This window comes from Balearica regulorum, chromosome Z, assembly GCF_011004875.1.
Source record: "Balearica regulorum gibbericeps isolate bBalReg1 chromosome Z, bBalReg1.pri, whole genome shotgun sequence".
Lineage (NCBI taxonomy): Eukaryota > Metazoa > Chordata > Aves > Gruiformes > Gruidae > Balearica > Balearica regulorum.
In genome coordinates this window covers 49,013,373-49,031,253 of record NC_046220.1, presented here as the reverse complement: position 1 = coordinate 49,031,253, position 17,881 = coordinate 49,013,373, and the positions used below count along the sequence as shown (strand labels likewise).

Sequence of the window (17,881 nt, the reverse complement as noted above, 5' to 3'; positions counted from 1 at the left end):
TCATGACTTTGAATTAAGGATAGTTTGTTAAAGTGCTTAAGAATAATCGTGAACTTACACACAAAAAGTGATCTTGTATTCAGTGGGAGTGTTCGTATATTTAAAGCTAGGCTAAAAGTGGAATGCCTTTTTGAATTGAGATCTGAAAAGTGAAGCGCATCTCTAAAATCCTATTCCAGACAGCTGCCATGAGACTGAACTAGCTCCTGCCTTGATAAATAGCACCAATATTTTCATGTTTTCTCTGAAACAACACTATAACACAGAGGTTGCTGTAAATATGTTTTATAATGTACTTGGTTCTTGTTTTTATTCAGTGTAATGTGTGTGAACCCCAGAAGTCAAAGTTGGGTAGGGCAAAAAAGCCAAGAGATTTGCTGTTGCTTATCAAATACTAAATGTGAGTGGGTAAAGGGTTTACTGTTTGGTGCTCAGGAAACCATTCAGCTGAGAAACAAGTATAGAACTTGGGTTTTGGTTTTTTTTCTCTTTCTTTTTCCCCTTAACACCTGATAGTGTCATATGGACTTTGACTACTGGTCTATATAATAAGAAAAACACCTCAGATCTGTTGAGCTGACTGATACTGTAACACTTCCCAGTGTATATTGGATTGGCATGAGAATTCCCTTCTGACAGTCTTTTTGCCACCTAACCACCAGGGTACATCTGTCTAGTACTATTAAATTTTGAAACTTAATTATTTTGTTTTCCCTACCCTCTAGAGGTATTAAAGAGCAAGTTAGACTTCTTTCTATGCAGAATGTTAACTTTTTGTTGGTGTTTTTTCCCAGTGATTTCTAATCTGTGAAAAAATACCAACTTTAGAACCATACCCTACAAGGTGCTCTGCGTGTTTGATTTTATTATCTGTAATAACAAGTTACTTTGCTTTTCATGGTATGTTTGTCCTGTAACCAAATATTGGCCTCCTTAGTTGAGGAAAAAAACCCCAACCAAAAAACCCCAACTCCAACAAAAGAACACACAAAACCAAACCAAAACAAACAGAAAAAGCATGATTTTTCTAGTTGATACTGGATTCTTTGTAGTATGGAAGCCTGCAGATAGATACTCCTGTTTTTACCTGCTATTGCCAATATTTTGTTGTAGTTGGGTTTTTTTGTCGGAGGGGGGGTGGGGGGTTTTTTGTTTGGTTGATTTGGTTTGTGTTGGGGTTTTTTTTTTCTTGAGGACCTAATAGCTGGGATTGCAGAAGTATGTCTAAAGTGATTTCAACTTCTATTTAATGCACAGTAACTTTCTGGTTTCTAGCATAACTGCAAAGGGAGATTTAAAAGGATGAAGTTACTGTGTTCTAAGGACTTGGAAAGCAAATGACAAGACTCCAAACTCATTATTAAGAGAATACAAATAAAATCTATGATTTTAAAACCAGTTTCACAGTTTTTGTAAATTAACAGTTGGAAGCATGATGTTACTATCATCTGTGGTTTCCCAACAGAATTATTTTTTTATGTTTCTGGTTCATTGAAGTGATTTCTCTCACTGTAAATTGTAAGAACTCACCTGCTTAGCATAGGGCTAATGAAGCCATGGTATTAGGGTTTATTTCAGTCTGACATTTTCCCAGTGATTTCTGTATTTGTGCAGTTTTACATTATTTTCTGTTCCCAAATTTGTTTGGATTTGGTTGTGTTTAAAGATTAAGGGCATTTTGTTTTGGAGGGCTCCCAGGGAACACAGCTTCCTCTGTAGCTTCCTGTGCTTTCATCCCATTCAGCTCCCAAAGACAGCTTGCTTTTAAGTTACTTTGAACAAGTGAAGTAGAGCAGTAGCGATATGTGAAGATATATCTAGAGCTTTACGTGTATTGTTATACTGTCCTATTTATTCCTTCTGGTAGCTGCTTTGTTTGGTGAAGTGTTGTCCAGTATCGCTGTATGATGTCAGTTAATATATTGTGGGACTGTTAAGTGAATTTTTAACATGCTTGCTTTTTGCTTTTTTTTTTTTTTTTCTTTTTGTGAACCCTACATTAATTAATTCCTGTTCCCAAGTAGGAAGAAAGAATGCAAGTGCTGGAAACAAATGTCGTTTAAGCCAAGTTGCGATTGCTGTTAGTAATGGTGCCTCTCACTTTCCCCCCAGGTTGTTTGCATCCGTTCTACATGGAAGGCTCTGTCACCCAAGCTGAGCTGTGATACAAGACCCCTCATTTTAAAAACACTGAATGAATTGTTTGCCCTGGTTCCCTCGTTAACAGTGAATACAAACGAATATGAGGTATGTACTCATGGACTAAGGTGAGTATCTTCTTTTAGTGTGTCTTTGTATCTGAGTTTTAAATGTGCCTGCTTGTTTTTTAATATCTTTAAATTGCACCCATTGTCTAATTCAACTTAATCATAATGCACATTTCTATAATTTCACAATTTTAGCTTGCCTTAGTGCATCCTAGGAGATAGGTGAGAAATTCCAGTCCAAAGTTGATTTCACTCACCCATAATATGAGGACATGTGAATGCATCTACAGTACAGACCCGCGCCCTTTCCACTTTCCTAGTTTAGTGCATGTTGATGTGGCAGCAGTTTGTTTCAGGTAGCTGCCTTTATTTCAACTGCTTATCTGGTTAAAGAAAATCTGAATGCATGTTTTGTTTGCTTTTATAGAAATTCAAAGCTCAAGCTCTCAGCTTCCTTTGGAACAACACACAAAACAAGGTAGGTGACACAACTGAAAATGTTCATTCCTGTTGTCAGCAACTGGGTATTAAGTTTTATACCTTTTTGTCGAGAAAAGGTTATCAGTGTCAGCAATCTCATTTTCTAATAGAGTTTTATTCTTGTCATTGACCATTTAACACTGTTTTTGAAGCAATGTAATGCACATGAAAAGTAAGTGATGGTCCTAAGGTCTGCCTCCTTCCCAAGGAGAATTGTGACATTGTGACACAATGTAGTTTGACTCCTCTGGTAGACTTTAGCCTTGACGTGGTGAAGCATTCTTGACAAAGCTGCAGCTGTGACAACTCAGTTCTTTGGTGGGGTATTGTAACACAGTGGGAATGTTGGACAATCACCACCATGGGTCTGGTGGAATCAAAGTATTTTAGTTTAAATATAACTCAGATATTTCTACATAAACTACCCTCACAGTAATAATGGAGTGTAGCAATCAGAATGTGTACTATCAAGCCTACACAATTGGTCTTGGTAGTTTGCATTTGTATATATAAAGTAAGCAATTAAGAGTGCACCTTAGGAAAACATTGTTATTTTTAAGTCTTTTTCAGCATTCAGTGGTTAGTAGATAGGCTCTTTGCATATGGAGTTTCCAGTAGGTAGCAGTACCATGTGCTGTGCTTATGATTTTTCTTTTTCTTCCTGTCAATTTTCTAGGATGCCATTGTAGCCATTTCAGCCTATACATCACTGTCATCATTTGGCTCTGAAGAACATACAATTCTTCATCTTCCTGAACAGGTAGCAATGTTGTACACTTAACAGTAAGGATATCTGACACTTCCACCTGACATGGGTTGTATCTTCCTGGAAGGGAAGTAAGACCTTGTGCCATCTCTACCAGACAACCATCAGAGCCTCTTAGAAGGAATATAAGCTGCTGCTGAAATGGGATGATATGTATTGTTAGCATAAATAAGACTGATGGGAGGGGAAAGGCACACATGGAGGCTGTGTAAGATCTAAGCAGTCAAAAGGTGGTTTTTCTTCTTTCATTAGTTAAATCAGCTGGTTATTTTTTGCACTCCTGACTTGCATTTTATACTCTTTTGTTAATGCTTACAGTTGAGTCTTGACACTAAGCAGCTCTTGTGATTAGTGCTTCATACATTGCAGTCACACTCATGCTTAGTGTTTTTTTCCCTGAAATTGACAAGTCAGTTTGAAAAGTAGGTGCTTTTTTTGAAATTAAGCTGAAAACTTTTCCTGTGTTTCTGTTCTGAACTTTATGAAAATACAAGGTCATATGTGATTTTTTTATTTTTTTTACATTAACTTTGTAAGACAGACTAGACAATAATCAGTAGTCCATTGGTACTTTATGGCATAGTAAATACTGCTGTAAGTTTTTATTTCCTGCATTATTACAATTTACGTGTTGTAACTGGCTATTGTGAAAAGGTCAGAATAAGTATCTTTAAAATAAAAAAACCATACTTGATTTATATAAATCGATGAGAAGCAGGAAACTTACAAACGAAAAATGTGTTTTGCATAGAAGAGCATAAGATAGAATAAGGGAATTCTCTAAACATTGCTGCAATACTAAGTCTCTTGCACGGTAGTATGTAGCTCTGTATTACTGATGCTGTTACTTTACAGCCGTTAGAAAATTAGTAAATACGTTTTCATTGAAAGTGTTGCAAATATGTTGCAGTTTTTCAGATTCTGAAAATGAGGATGGAAAAATAACTTCTAGCAGGAATCATAGAATCATTTAGGCTGCAAAAGACCTTTAAGATCATCTGACCAGAAACCTCGCACTGCCAAGTCCACCATTAAACCGTGCCCCTAAGCACCACATCTACATGTCCTTTAAATCCCTCCAGGGATGGTCACTCAACTACTTCCCTGGGCAGCCTGTACCAGTGATTGACAACCCTTTCGGTGAATAAATTTTTCCTAATATCCAATCTAAACCTCCCCTAGCACAACTTGAGGGTGTTTCTTCTCATCCTATCACTTGTTACTTGGGACAAGAGACTAATACCGACCTGGCTACAACCTCCTGTCAGGTAGTTGTAGAGAGCGAGAAGGTCTCCCTTCAGTCTCCTTTTCTCCAGGCTAAACAACCCCAGTTCCCTCGGCCACTCCTCATAGGTCTTGTGCTCTAGACCCTTCACCAGCTTCATTGCTCTTTGGACACACAAATGCTCTCTATATATTAAAGTGCCAATATAAAACATTGTTTTACTCTGTGATTGAAGTAGAATCACATGAAAATGAAGTTTTAGTGATAATAGTTCAGTCCATAAGTGTCAAGATGAATTTTACTATTACAGATATGAATTTACATACCCACGTGATTTTTTATTAACCAGTCTTGCTTTTCATTCGGGTAGAAGAAAAGCTGTTATTCTTTCAGCTTCAAATTAATGAAATGGAGTGAAATTAATGAAATGGAGAACTTTTCCTGTTTAGTTGGGGTTTTTGACACTTGGAATCATGAAAGGTAATGAGGATTTGGAATTTTTGTGTTGACATTTCCTTTTTTTTTTTTTTTTTAAATCTTTCAGGCACGACCAGAGATTGACCCACTGGAGGAGGCAGACATGAAAGAAAATGAAGAAGAGGAGAAGGAGCTGGATCTTGTTGTTCCGGGTTCTTCATATATCAAGCTGTTGACTCTAACGCCAGCTTCTGTTTTAGGAGGTATAATATATTCAGTGTCTGAGATTGCTTTGCACATTTATAATCACAGTGACTGTACAGACATGTGACTTTAATGTGACACTCCATTATAATAAAGTGCAGCCTTTTTTTTTTTTTTTTTTTTTTATTTTATTACCCTTTTCTTCCCTTGGGAAAATATCTTACCTGTTACAGGAAAAGCTGTGAAGTAAAAGTTCAGAGGAAAACAAAACCCTCAACCCATTTTTAGGAAGACAGCAGGTCAGAGGTGCTGATGGTGGAAAAAATGCTTATAACATATTTTAAAAATCCTTCTTTCTCCTATAGTTGCTTATTATTTACTTCAGGTGCCCATTGTTTTATCACAGTGCGTCTTCAGTGGGGAGGACTAAGCAGTTTTAAAGGCAGCTCTGTATTTTTGCCCAACACAGAATGAAAAAAACCCTGAAACTCAAAATCATAGTGTTTTATAAAAGAGAGTAGTAATAGTATTTAAAAAATGCTGTATACAAAATCTAATCAGTCAATCAAGATATTAGTGCTGTGCTTAATGCTCAGTTTTAGTGATGCATACTGATACTGAAGTATGCTTCAACAGATGGTCTGTTTGGGATTTTTAATGTTCACTTGATTACTCTCATTAATGCTATCCTGTACTTCCAGTTACAAGATTGTGACGTTAGTGCCTGGACACAGGCATTGTTATTTCACTGTTTATAGAATGCCTGGGATCATGATGTGTGATTGCAATCTGTAAAGATTTCCCTGAGACAGTAGTAGTATTTTGTAGTATTTTCCCCCAGTGGAGGCTCCTAGAAAGATCCATTCATTAAATACTCTATACATTGGAGTCTGGAGTATGTGCAACCTCCCCTAGAGAAAGAGTCTATATGCACTAATTATCAGGTTCTGGAACCTTTGTGGGGAAGACTGACATAACAGACTTCAACGAGAGAGAGTGATGTATCTGAGCAGAAAACTCGAGCTGCGTAATAGATGCTCAGATAAGCAATTTATCAGGAAGATGAGAAAATAAAATGCACTTCAGACAGAACAGGTTGAATAAAAAGATGCAATGACCACAGACTGATACAGAAACACATGCAAATAACTTTTCCAACCCAAACATTCACTGAATAGATTTTCCCCCAGAGGAGTCTTCATCTTTTAACACTGTTAGCTAATACAGAATACAGAACAGCTGAGTTGGAATTACATCCAATTGGTGGCCAGTCACAAGCAGTGTTGCCCGGGGCTCAGTTTTGGGGCCAGTCTTTTTTAATATCTTTATCAATGATCCAGACAAGGGGATCGAGTGCGCCCTCAGTAAGTTCTCAGACAACACCAAGTTGGGTGGGAGTGTTGATCTCCTTGAGGGCAGGAAGGCTCTACTCAGGGATCTGGACAGGCTGGATTGATGGGCCAAGGCCCATCGATAAACCAGTGAGGTTTAACAAGGCCAAGTGCCAGGTCCTGCACTTGGGTCACAACAACCCCACGCAACACTACAGGCTTGGGGAAGAGTGGCTGGAAAGCTGCCTGGTGGAAAAGGACCTGGGGGTGTTGGTTGACAGCCAGCTGAACGTGAGCCAGCAGTGTGCCCAGGTGGCCACGAAGGCCAACAGCATCCTGGCTTGTATCAGAAATGGCGTGGCCAGCAGGACTAGGGATGTGATCATGCCCCTGTACTCGGCACTGGTGAGGCCATACCTTGACTACTGGGTTCAGTTTTGGGCCCCTCAGTACAAGGCAGACATTGAGGTGCTGGAGCGTGTCCAAAGAAGGTCAGCGAAGCTGGTGAAGGGTCTAGAGCACAAGACCTATGAGGAGTGGCCGAGGGAACTGGGGTTGTTTAGCCTGGAGAAAAGGAGACTGAAGGGAGACCTTCTCGCTCTCTACAACTACCTGACAGGAGGTTGTAGCCAGGTCGGTATTAGTCTCTTGTCCCAAGTAACAAGTGATAGGATGAGAAGAAACACCCTCAAGTTGTGCTAGGGGAGGTTTAGATTGGATATTAGGAAAAATTTATTCACCGAAAGGGTTGTCAATCACTGGTACAGGCTGCCCAGGGAAGTAGTTGAGTGACCATCCCTGGAGGGATTTAAAGGACATGTAGATGTGGTGCTTAGGGGCACGGTTTAATGGTGGACTTGGCAGTGCGAGGTTTCTGGTCAGATGATCTTAAAGGTCTTTTGCAGCCTAAATGATTCTATGATTCTAAAAGCTTTAGTAACCAGCAAGGGTAGTTGTTGTGAGTTAATTGCTCCACTGAAAGGGGATGAAACTACATTCGTGAAACAATGTCCGAGATAAGCCAAGAACCACAAGTTCTCTATTGTATTGGAGCTGAATCTGTGCCATATCATCTGCTGGAATCCTGCCATTACAAGAGCATTAGAGTCCACAGGATATCAAAAAGGGTATGACAGCCTCGTTATTTTTTATTTTAATAGTTTTTCATTCTGTATGTCTGAGACTTGTCTGAAACCTGGTAGTCAGAGAATAAAAATAAGCCCGTATAACAAACTGTAAACTTCAGACAACAGCATTATTATTATTGTTATTGTTATTGATTCTGTTTGTATTATTTATATCTCTGCAGGAATATGATAACAATTTTGTTCCTGTAATGTTAGTTACCTCTTTTTTTTTTCTTTCAGACTGATCGCAAGCTTTAAATTATGATACTCTAACATTTGCTGCACATCTAGGTGTCTCATTAAATTTATCCAGATTTTCGAGTTATGTCTGGCAGTCTAGGTCCTTAGGTGGTATCTCTTGCCTGAAGAATTGCTTTTGAGTGGCTTGTAAGTATTAAGTCCTTTGACATAACCAGCAAGTGCAGCAATATGACAGCAGTATTACCTATGCTAGGGTGTCTTGTCAATAATGATGGTTACCACCAAAGAACGAGCTGTCCTCTTTCAGAGAATTTCTTCTCTGTTGCTGTAGCCCTGTTAAACAATAAAGCTCTTGTAAAAGTCTAGAGCAGGTAGGTAGATTTAGTTTTGTTGAAGAGTATATAATGTTGAGAATTGCTGAGGACAAAGATTTTATAGTTTCTGTCTGAATCACTGAAGTGAAAATTCCTAACTACTTTCTTAGGGTTTTGTTTGAATAATCTTGGCATTACAGGTGCAGAAAAAAAATTTTACAGATGCAGGTACCCTTCTTGCCATGCTACAAAAACCTATCAGATTTTAGTAGCAGATATTAGCAGATTAGACTGCTACTGTACTATGAAGTTGAATTGGAAAAGTGCATTGCTTAATATTATAGAATTTGCTGAAAATAGTAGATGTGAGGAAGTTACATTATAAAACTATTTCATTCTAAGCTGTCATCGGTATTTCTTGCCTAGAAACGATGAGTGAGTGCCCTTTTGTCTCCTTTGTCCTTTAGTCAAAGCAGGACTGTGTGTGGTTTGAGAACTTGTATGTCAATTTCAAGTGTAGTGTGAAACAGTTGTTATAAATCCCCTTAAAACTCTCTTACAGCAAGCACTAACAGACTTCTAAACAGATCAGGTTTGCAACGTGCTGGTACAATGTTGACTGTCAGATGTGATGTGGTAACAAACACCATGCAGTGATATATATGTACATACATGTACATACAGAAACACAACCCTTTTCTCTAATGTGTGCCTGTAAAAGCTTTTTCAGATTGACTTCACAAATGAACAATACAAAGGAATTCCAGCCACTCCAGCCAGTAAGTCAGCTTCATGGAGCGCTCAAATGCCTTTATGCAAGTGCACATAGCATGGGGAATAAACAACAGGAGTTAGATGTGTGCATGCCTGCAGGGCTGTGATCTTACTGGCATCAGGGAGACATGGTGGGATGACTCCCATGCCTGGAGTGTTGGAATGGAAGTATTAGGCTCTTTAGGAAGGACAGACAGGGGAGACGAGGAGGGGGTGTCACCCTCTATGTTAGTAACCAGCTAAAGCTGTGCCTGGGGATGGATGACCCCACTAAGAGCTTATGGGTCAGGATTAAAGGGAGGGCAGGGACAGGTGACACTATAGTGGTGATCTGATACAGGCCACCTGACCAGGAAGACCAAGCAGATGAGGCGCTCTATATACAGATAGGAGCAACCTCACATTCACAAGCCCCAGTCCTCATGGGGCACTTAAACCACCCTGATATCTGTTGGAGGGACAACGCAGGAGGGCATAAGCAATCCAGGTTCCTGGAATGCATTGATGATAACTTCCTTCTCCAAGTGATAAGAGGAGCCAACAAGGAGAGGTGTCATGCAGGAGAGGTGTCATCCTCAGGGTAGCAAGGAGGGCAGAGAGCAAGCTCACTACCCTGAACTTCAAGGGAGCAGACTTTGGCCTCTTTAGGGACCTACTTGGTAAGGGCACCATGACACAAAGTCTGGGAGGGAAGAGGGGCACAAGAAAGCTGGTTATTATTCAAGGATCACCTCCTCCAAGCTCAGGAGTAATTCAACCCAAAAAAGAGGAAGACAGACAGAAGTGCCCAGAGGCCTGCATGGACAAATTCAAAAGGAAGGCTACAAAAAATGGAAGCAAGGGCAGGTAGCCTGGGAGGAATACAGAGAAATTGTCCAAGCAGCCAGGGATCAGGTTAGGAAAGCTAAACCCCTGAGAGAATTATATCTGGCAAGGGATATCAAGGGCAACAAGAAAAGCTTCTATAGGTACATCAGTGATAAAAGGAAGATTAGGGAAAATGTGAGCCTTCTCCAGAAGGAAATGGGAGACCCAGTTACCCAGGATATGGAGAAGTCTGAGGTACTCAACGACTTCTTTGCCTCAGTCTTCACCAACAAGTGCTCTAGTCACACCAGCCAAGTCATAGAAGGCATAGGCAGGGTACTAGGAGAATGAAGCAGCACCCACTATAGGAGAAGATCAGGTTCAAGACCATCTAAGGAACCTGAAGGTGCACAAGTCCATGGGACCTGACGAGATGCATCTGCGGGTCCTGAGGGAGCTGGTGGATGAAGTTGCTAAGCCACTCTCCACCATATTTGAGAAGTCGTGGTAGTCTGGTGAAGTTCCCACTGACTGGAAAAGGGGAAACAACCCCCATTTTTAAAAAGGAAAAAAAAGATGACCAGTCAGTCTCACCTCTGTGCATGGCAAGATCCTGCTGGAAAGTGTGCTCAGTCACATGGAAAATAAGGTGATTGGTGACAGCCAACATGGCTTCACTAACTGCAAATTGTGCCTGACCAATTTGGTGGCCTTCTACAATGGGCTTACAGCATTGGTGAATAAGGGAAGCGCAACTGATGCCATCTACCTGGACTCGTGCAAAGCATTTAATACCGTCCTGCATGATATCCTTGTCTCTAAACTGTAGAGGCATGGATTCAATGGATGGAGCACTCGGTGTTTAAGGAATTGGTTGGGTGGTTGCACTTAAAGAGTTGCAGTCAATGGCTCGATGTCCCAGTGGAGAACAGTGACAAGTGTTGTTCCTCAGGGGTCAGAATTGGGCTTGGCACTGTTTAACATATTCATCAGCGACGTGGACAGTGGGATTGAGTGCACCCTTAGCAAGTTTGCCGACAATACCAAGCTGTGTGGTGCCGTTGACACGCTGGAGGGAAGGGATGCCATCCAGGGCGATCTTGACAGGCTGGAGAGGTGGGCCCATGTGAACCACATGAAGTTCAACACGGCCAAGTGCAAGGTCCTACATGTGGGTCAGGGCAATCCCGAGTACAGCTACAGGACAGAGGATGGACAGAGAATGGATTGAGAGCAGCCCTGAGGAGAAGGTCTTGGGAGTGTTGGTGGATGAGAAGCTCAACATGAGCCAGCAATATATGCTTACTGGCCCGAAAGCCAACTGTTTCCTGAGCTTTATCGAAAACAGCATGACCAGCAGGTTGAGGGAGGTGATCCTCTCCCTTTGCTTTGGTGAGACCCCACCTGGAGTACTGCATCCAGCTCTGGGCCCCCCAGTACTGGGTGACTTGTTGGAGCAAATCCAGAGGAGGGCCACGAAGCTGATCAGAGGGCTGGAGCACCTCTCCTATAGGGACAGGCTGAGAGAGTTGGGATTATTCAACCTGGAGAAGAGAAGGCTCTAAGGAGACCGTAAAGCAGCCTTCCAGTACCTGAAGGGGGCCTACAAGAAAGATGGGAACAAACTTTTTATAAGGTCATGTAGTGATAGGACAAGGGGTGATGGCTTTAAGCTGAAGGACAGTAGATTTAGATTAGATATTAGGTCCCTTCCAACCCATACCATTATAGGATCCATTTTATGGTTTTATAATGACTTTATATTCATTCTGTATAATTTAAACCTGGTTAGACTATAAAACACATAGCTTGAAAGCACAGAACTTAATGAACAATTTGCACTGCTGTGGTAACAGAAATCAAGGTAATACTTCTGTCTTTCTGTATCACATTTGCATAAACTCTCTACATCTAGCCTCTTTGTATTGTGCTTCTCTTAAATCTCTTTTAAGAACAACCTGTTTTTAAAGGCAATATTTTTCACAGGGTTCATAAACATCAGTTTTATTTCACATTGTCCTCCTGTCAGCGTGTGCCAGTGTTACTGGTGTAGCAATCAAAGAATGCAATCCAACAGCTCAAGGTTAAGGTTATTTTTCTTCCCAACCCATATATCTGGTGTGACTTAGCTCTGAGCCTCTTGAAGTTGTAGTGGCAGCAGGTATGGTATCGGAGAGACCTGCAAGAGTTCTCAGTTCTTTGACCTTGAGCTTTCATCTGAGGGTATCATCACTAGGTTTTCTAAGCGTATCTTCCCTGAAGCACAAGTGTCATTTTGGGTTTTCCAGGGTTTGTTTGGTCCCCTAGTCATCAGGCTCTGATGTTCCCTTTGCTGTCTCCTCATTTTCTTGCACTTCATCCAGCATTCCAAGAGTTTGCAGGATCACTTGTGAAACAGGAGATGACCAACATGCCCCGTGGTGTGTATCATTCTGCCTTGAGAGGAGGGACCACACGCTCAGATCAGGGAAAGACCATGGCAGGTGTTCCAAACTTCTTGCTGAAAATGTATGAGAGGAACAAACAACCAGGCATGACACCAGGCCTTGCAGGTAAACTGTCACTTTCTTGAAGTTAGGCAAGTATACATGCTTTGACCCAAAGATTTCTATGAATCTGAGAGTGAATCAGTTTAAGAAACAATGTCTTATGCCACTTGCATATGCTTACATGTGCTTTTCAGTACTGGCTTTATTAAGTTAACTTTGCTTTGGGTTCTCCACTGACTTATGCAAGACTTCTGCACTATTAGCATGAGTGTTGGTATTGACCTTTCTTTTCCCCTTCCTTCCCTCTTTAAGCTGGCATGTTGTTGTGTTACGACCTTCCGGTCCATATGGGCAAAGATGGCAAGCCTATTAAACGATTCCTGGCCAGCAGGGGGCGCAATTTCCAGCAAATGTTGGTAGCTCTCATTCATGAGGTAAGTTGCTGGCTTGTCTTCCCTTTTCAGTAGTAGTATGATTCCTTCCTTGCCTTACCACCTCGTTTATGCTAATTAGGAATTAGTAGCAGCTAGCAATGGCATGTGTGAATGTATCATAATTAATAAAAGTTGCTTGAAGGGACAACTAACTTGAACATGTAAATACTTTAAGTCTTGACTGCTGAAGTACCTTTTCTGAAAAATGAGAACAAACAGAAGCTGACCTTTGCCTTTTTCTGCCTAGCAGACATGTCACGTCTAACTGGTTGTAGGTGAATAGCAGGTCTGAACAATGATGGCACTTTGTGGGGAAATGACATCTGCACCTTGCTAAGACTTGCTATGTTATTCTCTCTTGCAAATGTTTCAGCTCCTTGACCTATTACGCTTACAGCACTGAAACCATGCACTTATCTTTGGTGTGGGTTTGGAAAAAGGGCACGAAATAAGCCCACACTTATTACAGTTATTACACTTCATTACAGAAGGTGGAGTGCTTGTAATGAAATCTTTCAGAGGGTACAGAATTATGGTACTTTTATGGTTGGTATGAAAGTTAATCCTTGGAAATTTTGGAGAGCAGCAAAGTGAAATAAGTAGTTAAAACAGGAGCTAGGGAAGTAAGTGTTCTTTCCCCAATTCTTATGCCAGTGAGAGCAGTTACTAACACAAGTAGAAGTGTATTAATCTCTTTTTAAAAGTTCATAAAATAATTCTATTAATGTGATCATTTTGTATTGCTGCAGAGGTTAATTACATGCATCTGAGAGTGAAGTTTCTACTCAGAGGACATAAAAAAAGAATGTATGAATTAAGTCAGTGTGATATGAGCAAGAGAGCATAGGTGATGATGATTAAAACCTTCCATAAAATTTAGATTGAGTCTTAGGTAGTATGTCCAGGAATGAAAATAATATATGATTTTTTTTTTCCATCCCACAGCAGTACCAATTCCTGTTCTACTTTTCAAGGATAGAAAAGCTTAAATGGTCCCATTAATCCTCTTTTCCCTGTCCTAGGTACAGGCAGTTTGGTGCTATGAAAGATAATTTGATTGTATGCTGTTTTGTCCAGAGGAGCCTTTTCTTCAGAGCACAGGATGGGTCCTGTGTTGACAGTGAACCATAACTGTGTAATAAAATGAAGTGTTTTATCTAACAGTCGCAGAAGACTGTTTGTACTTGTTGCAGAAGTTGGAAGAGGTAGAATGAATGAGATATGGGTTGCAGGTGGGAGCATGTCTGGGTCCTGATTTTGGTTTGTAACTCTTCACCTCACAGACCTGGAACCTACCCACTGCAAAATTCCTTTATGATGCTAACAAAATCACTGACACTGAACACTTTGTATTATGAAATAAGTATAGCACAGAGTTTGAGTGGGAACATTGTGTGCACAGAGTTTGAAGAGTTTTCTGTTTACAAAATGAGAGGCTGATGCAGAACACAGGTGTCTGCAGTGGAAAACACATGGGGGCTACATTCTGATCCTGTGATGCATCCACATGGCTTCCCTCCTGGTTTAGCTCTTGGGGTCCTACTTGTTCACACTGCATTCATACTGGTTCACTCTCTCAGTCTCTTTGGAGCAAACAAAATAGCTCCCTCTCTAGCAATCCTGTCTGCATCATAGTTTGCCTGAAGTTTCCAGACAAGCAATGTGAATGTGTACCATGCTGAAATTGGCTGCTTCTATCTAGTGCAGTCTTCCGGCTCAGTACCTGTCTCTCAAACACTTCCACATGCTCACACCTAAAATTTATACCTATGATACAACATCTTATTACTTTGGTCCTTCTGAACTTAAAAGCCACAAAAAGGAATAATCATGTCTTGTGGCCACAGACACACCAGTTGGGTCCCAGTAGAAGTTAGGCCAAGGGGTACAAGGACAAGAAGCCAGTTTGCACCAGTTGGAGTGGAGTGTGGAAATCCCTCCCTAGTGCTTTGTTATGAAGGCAGTGTCAACAAGGTTGTGAAGTAATTCAGATGGTAAGTTCTTCTCTCAAACTAGTAAAACTAAAAAACAAAAACCACCCTTAAACACAGATCTCAAAGTATCTAGTCATGTATGTAAATTTAATAGAAATTTTCCATCTTGACCACTTTACTGCTAAAGAATGAAAGAAGAAACTGGAGATAATACCCCGCATCATCACAGGAGTGTGCAAGTAAATAAATGAATGTTTTCTAACTGCTTGGATGCTCCAGTGGAGAGCACCAGGGGAAGTCCAGAAGGATACTGCAAAATATGGCAGAGGAGCAGATTTAGAGTAACAAGTTACGAACAAAGTGTGGGCTTGCATAGCATCCAGAAAGAAAAGCTCTGCCTTCTAGGTAGTTAGTTCATTCAGTGGGACCTGAGTTCAGCATCAGAGGTTCTGGAGAAAAACATATTGAATTATATTATAATAAAAGGCATGAAATAAAGTGTTGTGTAAGCTGAATTACAGTAGTATGATCATCAATTCTAAACTACTAAGTCACCTGTTGCCCTACCAGAGCACCAAATACAATCTCTGGTAAAAAAATATTAAATTATTTATTTGTATGTACTAGCAGTGATTCTAACATCCAGCAGCACATCAAAAATTGACCTTTCTTGTGCTAACAAGCTACCTTTTGCATTACAGAAACACAACCTTAAAATGGATTGCTTGAGAAAGCATGGGGTTTTTTATTGAATGGGGTGAACTGGATGGAGTTAGTGAATACATACCAATGACTGGAGACAAACCGTGCAGACACGGTTTTTAATGTTATTTGAACTGATATCTCACGGGAGACAGAACATATGTTCAGTAAACAGTGATGCGTTTGAAATGCTCTTTACCTGGTCACTGGTGACTTGAAAGAGGATGATCATCCTTCTCCCAGAAATGGGGATGTGCTGTTTGATTGATTATTAAACAGAGCTTGTTAACCTCTCTTTGAGAGGACATGTAAGTTACTTTACTCACAGTGATCAAAAATCACATAGACCGTGGGGTTTTTTTGTTTTCTGTATGGCTGCCTGGATCATACCATACAAAGTCCGTAAGGTTTATCATGGACACCTGGGCTAGATTAGCTAATAATTACCTGTGACTGTTTCAGGTTTTGGAATAATTCTTCCTAGGAGTTTATGGCACTAATCTCTTACTAGCTTCACTTATCTCTGTGAAAGTGAAGGAAAATGAAGTCACATATGCTCACATCATGTACCATATGTTTTGATGTATCTGTAAATGTGTGGTTGGGTTAAAGTTATTAGGCTTTCAGCTAGCTACCCATCTTTTCTTTCTTTAGTGGAGGTGAAGGGAACAGTTCATGGTACATGCAAAAAGCACATAGGCAGCCTGCTTTTGGCAGGTAATGGTAGTGTTGACAGTTTGAACTGGTGTGGTGTTTTTAAAATAAAGGAGGATGGTCTTGCCTTTGCATGTTTCTCAATATTCAAGTGCTTTCTTTGTGTTGGAAATAGCAGTTATTTTGCTCTAATAATTAGCAATATTTACAGGCATAATTGCAAACTTGGGTGCCAGTGGTAAGTTTAATATACTGCCCTACAAATAATAATCACGTTAGGCACTCTGTATACTCGTGGAAGAAGCATTATTTGCTTCTATTTTAAGCGCATTCATTAGATGTGCTGTGATGACGTGCATCTCTGAGCACTAAAGTGGAAAGCTCCTTCTGTACATTGCCTTCCTGGTTTGATTTTGATATAATCAAGAGATTCAAGTGCTTATTCAAACCTTGAACCTGAAGGACCTTGAGATGATAATTAGATTTTCTGAACAAAATTTACTGTAGTGATTCTTCTGTACCTAGGTATTCCAATGGTTGTAATTCAGATTATGGAGTACTTTGTGCTAGTTTCCACTATTGTATTTACTGAATGTCTCTGCCCCAGTGAGGCATCAGTTTTCAGGAAGTAAATTTGTTGACAGATTTTTGCTTTTTTCCTCCTCAGTCTAATGTGCCTTGGAGAAAGACTTTTTTTTTTTTCCTCACAAAGGGCTGCATGCAAGTTTGTTAAAAAGAGCCTCTAAGCAAAATTTGAGATGAAAAGAGATGCTGCTTCACTATTTCATCAATATGCGTATGTGTCCTAGCCTTATTTATGAAATCACTGAGGCTGTAGTTTAGATATGTGAGAAAAGCATTTAAATACATGCCTAAACATTTCACTGGCATAGGAGTATTGTCTAAAATATGCTTTCAGAGACATATATTTGTTAGTGATGAGCTGAATTTATGAATTTATGAATTTATGAGTTGGCAGGGCTATCAAAGTGGAAACCTGTTGCACTTAATAGAAAAACTTATTGAGATACCCAATCTCCCTGCTTTACAGCAGAGTTTAAGATGGGCCATAAATATTAATGATATTGCAGTTTCTAGGTTCTTTAAACAGTATTATCTCAATTAGATACCCAGGGAAGTGATAGTTAATTTCACTGTTCCCTAAATTTGTTTTGTGTGCCCTCTGCTGGCTCTATATGTATCAGTGTAAAACGAGTCAGCAATAAATATACAAAGATGTGTGGCAACACAAAGGCACCAGTGCTGAAAGAAAACTCATCCAGATCTTGCCATGGTGTTTGACTTCTATTGGGAATGCACTGGAGAGGGGAAATGGGCTTCTGATGTCATTTGAAATTACTTTCCAGTCTTGCAGAAGCGTGCATAACTTGTGCTATGTGTATTCAGAGGTGTTGAGGTACAGGAGTAATATATCCTGTGGTTTGACAGAATTCTCTGTCTTGGGCTTTGACCAACACGGTCTCTGCTTGTGTGACTGTTTAAGGAGACATGTCCTTCTTAAGCATCAATCAACAGACTCAGATTACTAGCTCCTAGCTCATGCTGTTTCTCATTGTTTCAGATGTCAGGCTGCAGCTCTTGCTTGAAAACTACCTGGCAGCCTGGTCTGGCTGCCTCCTAAGAACATCCCAGGACCAGTGGGATCAGTGTTTCACAGCCACTCGCTGTTGCTTCAGAAGTCCCATGAGCCTCCTTCCCTGTGCCTCCCCCCGCCCCCCCCCAATATCTTCTTACACATAAATTGTGCATTCAGAAGAATCTGAACTTTGCTTATTGTCAGCATTGTCTATGCTT

The 17,881-nt window shown here is 40.4% G+C and overlaps 1 protein-coding gene across 5 annotated transcripts in view; it reads left to right on the top strand.

The window, feature by feature from the left end:
• The window catches only part of FOCAD (focadhesin), a 137,815-nt gene that overhangs the window by 72,384 nt on the left and 47,550 nt on the right, over nucleotides 1–17,881 (top strand). For all 5 annotated transcript variants that reach the window (XM_075739233.1, XM_075739232.1, XM_075739229.1 and 2 more), the window contains 6 exons: nucleotides 2,113–2,247; nucleotides 2,635–2,685; nucleotides 3,364–3,447; nucleotides 5,223–5,358; nucleotides 12,217–12,405; nucleotides 12,655–12,776. In XM_075739233.1, coding sequence (XP_075595348.1) covers nucleotides 2,113–2,247; nucleotides 2,635–2,685; nucleotides 3,364–3,447; nucleotides 5,223–5,358; nucleotides 12,217–12,405; nucleotides 12,655–12,776 — 717 coding nt within the window. The remainder of the gene's footprint in view (nucleotides 1–2,112; nucleotides 2,248–2,634; nucleotides 2,686–3,363; nucleotides 3,448–5,222; nucleotides 5,359–12,216; nucleotides 12,406–12,654; nucleotides 12,777–17,881) is intronic.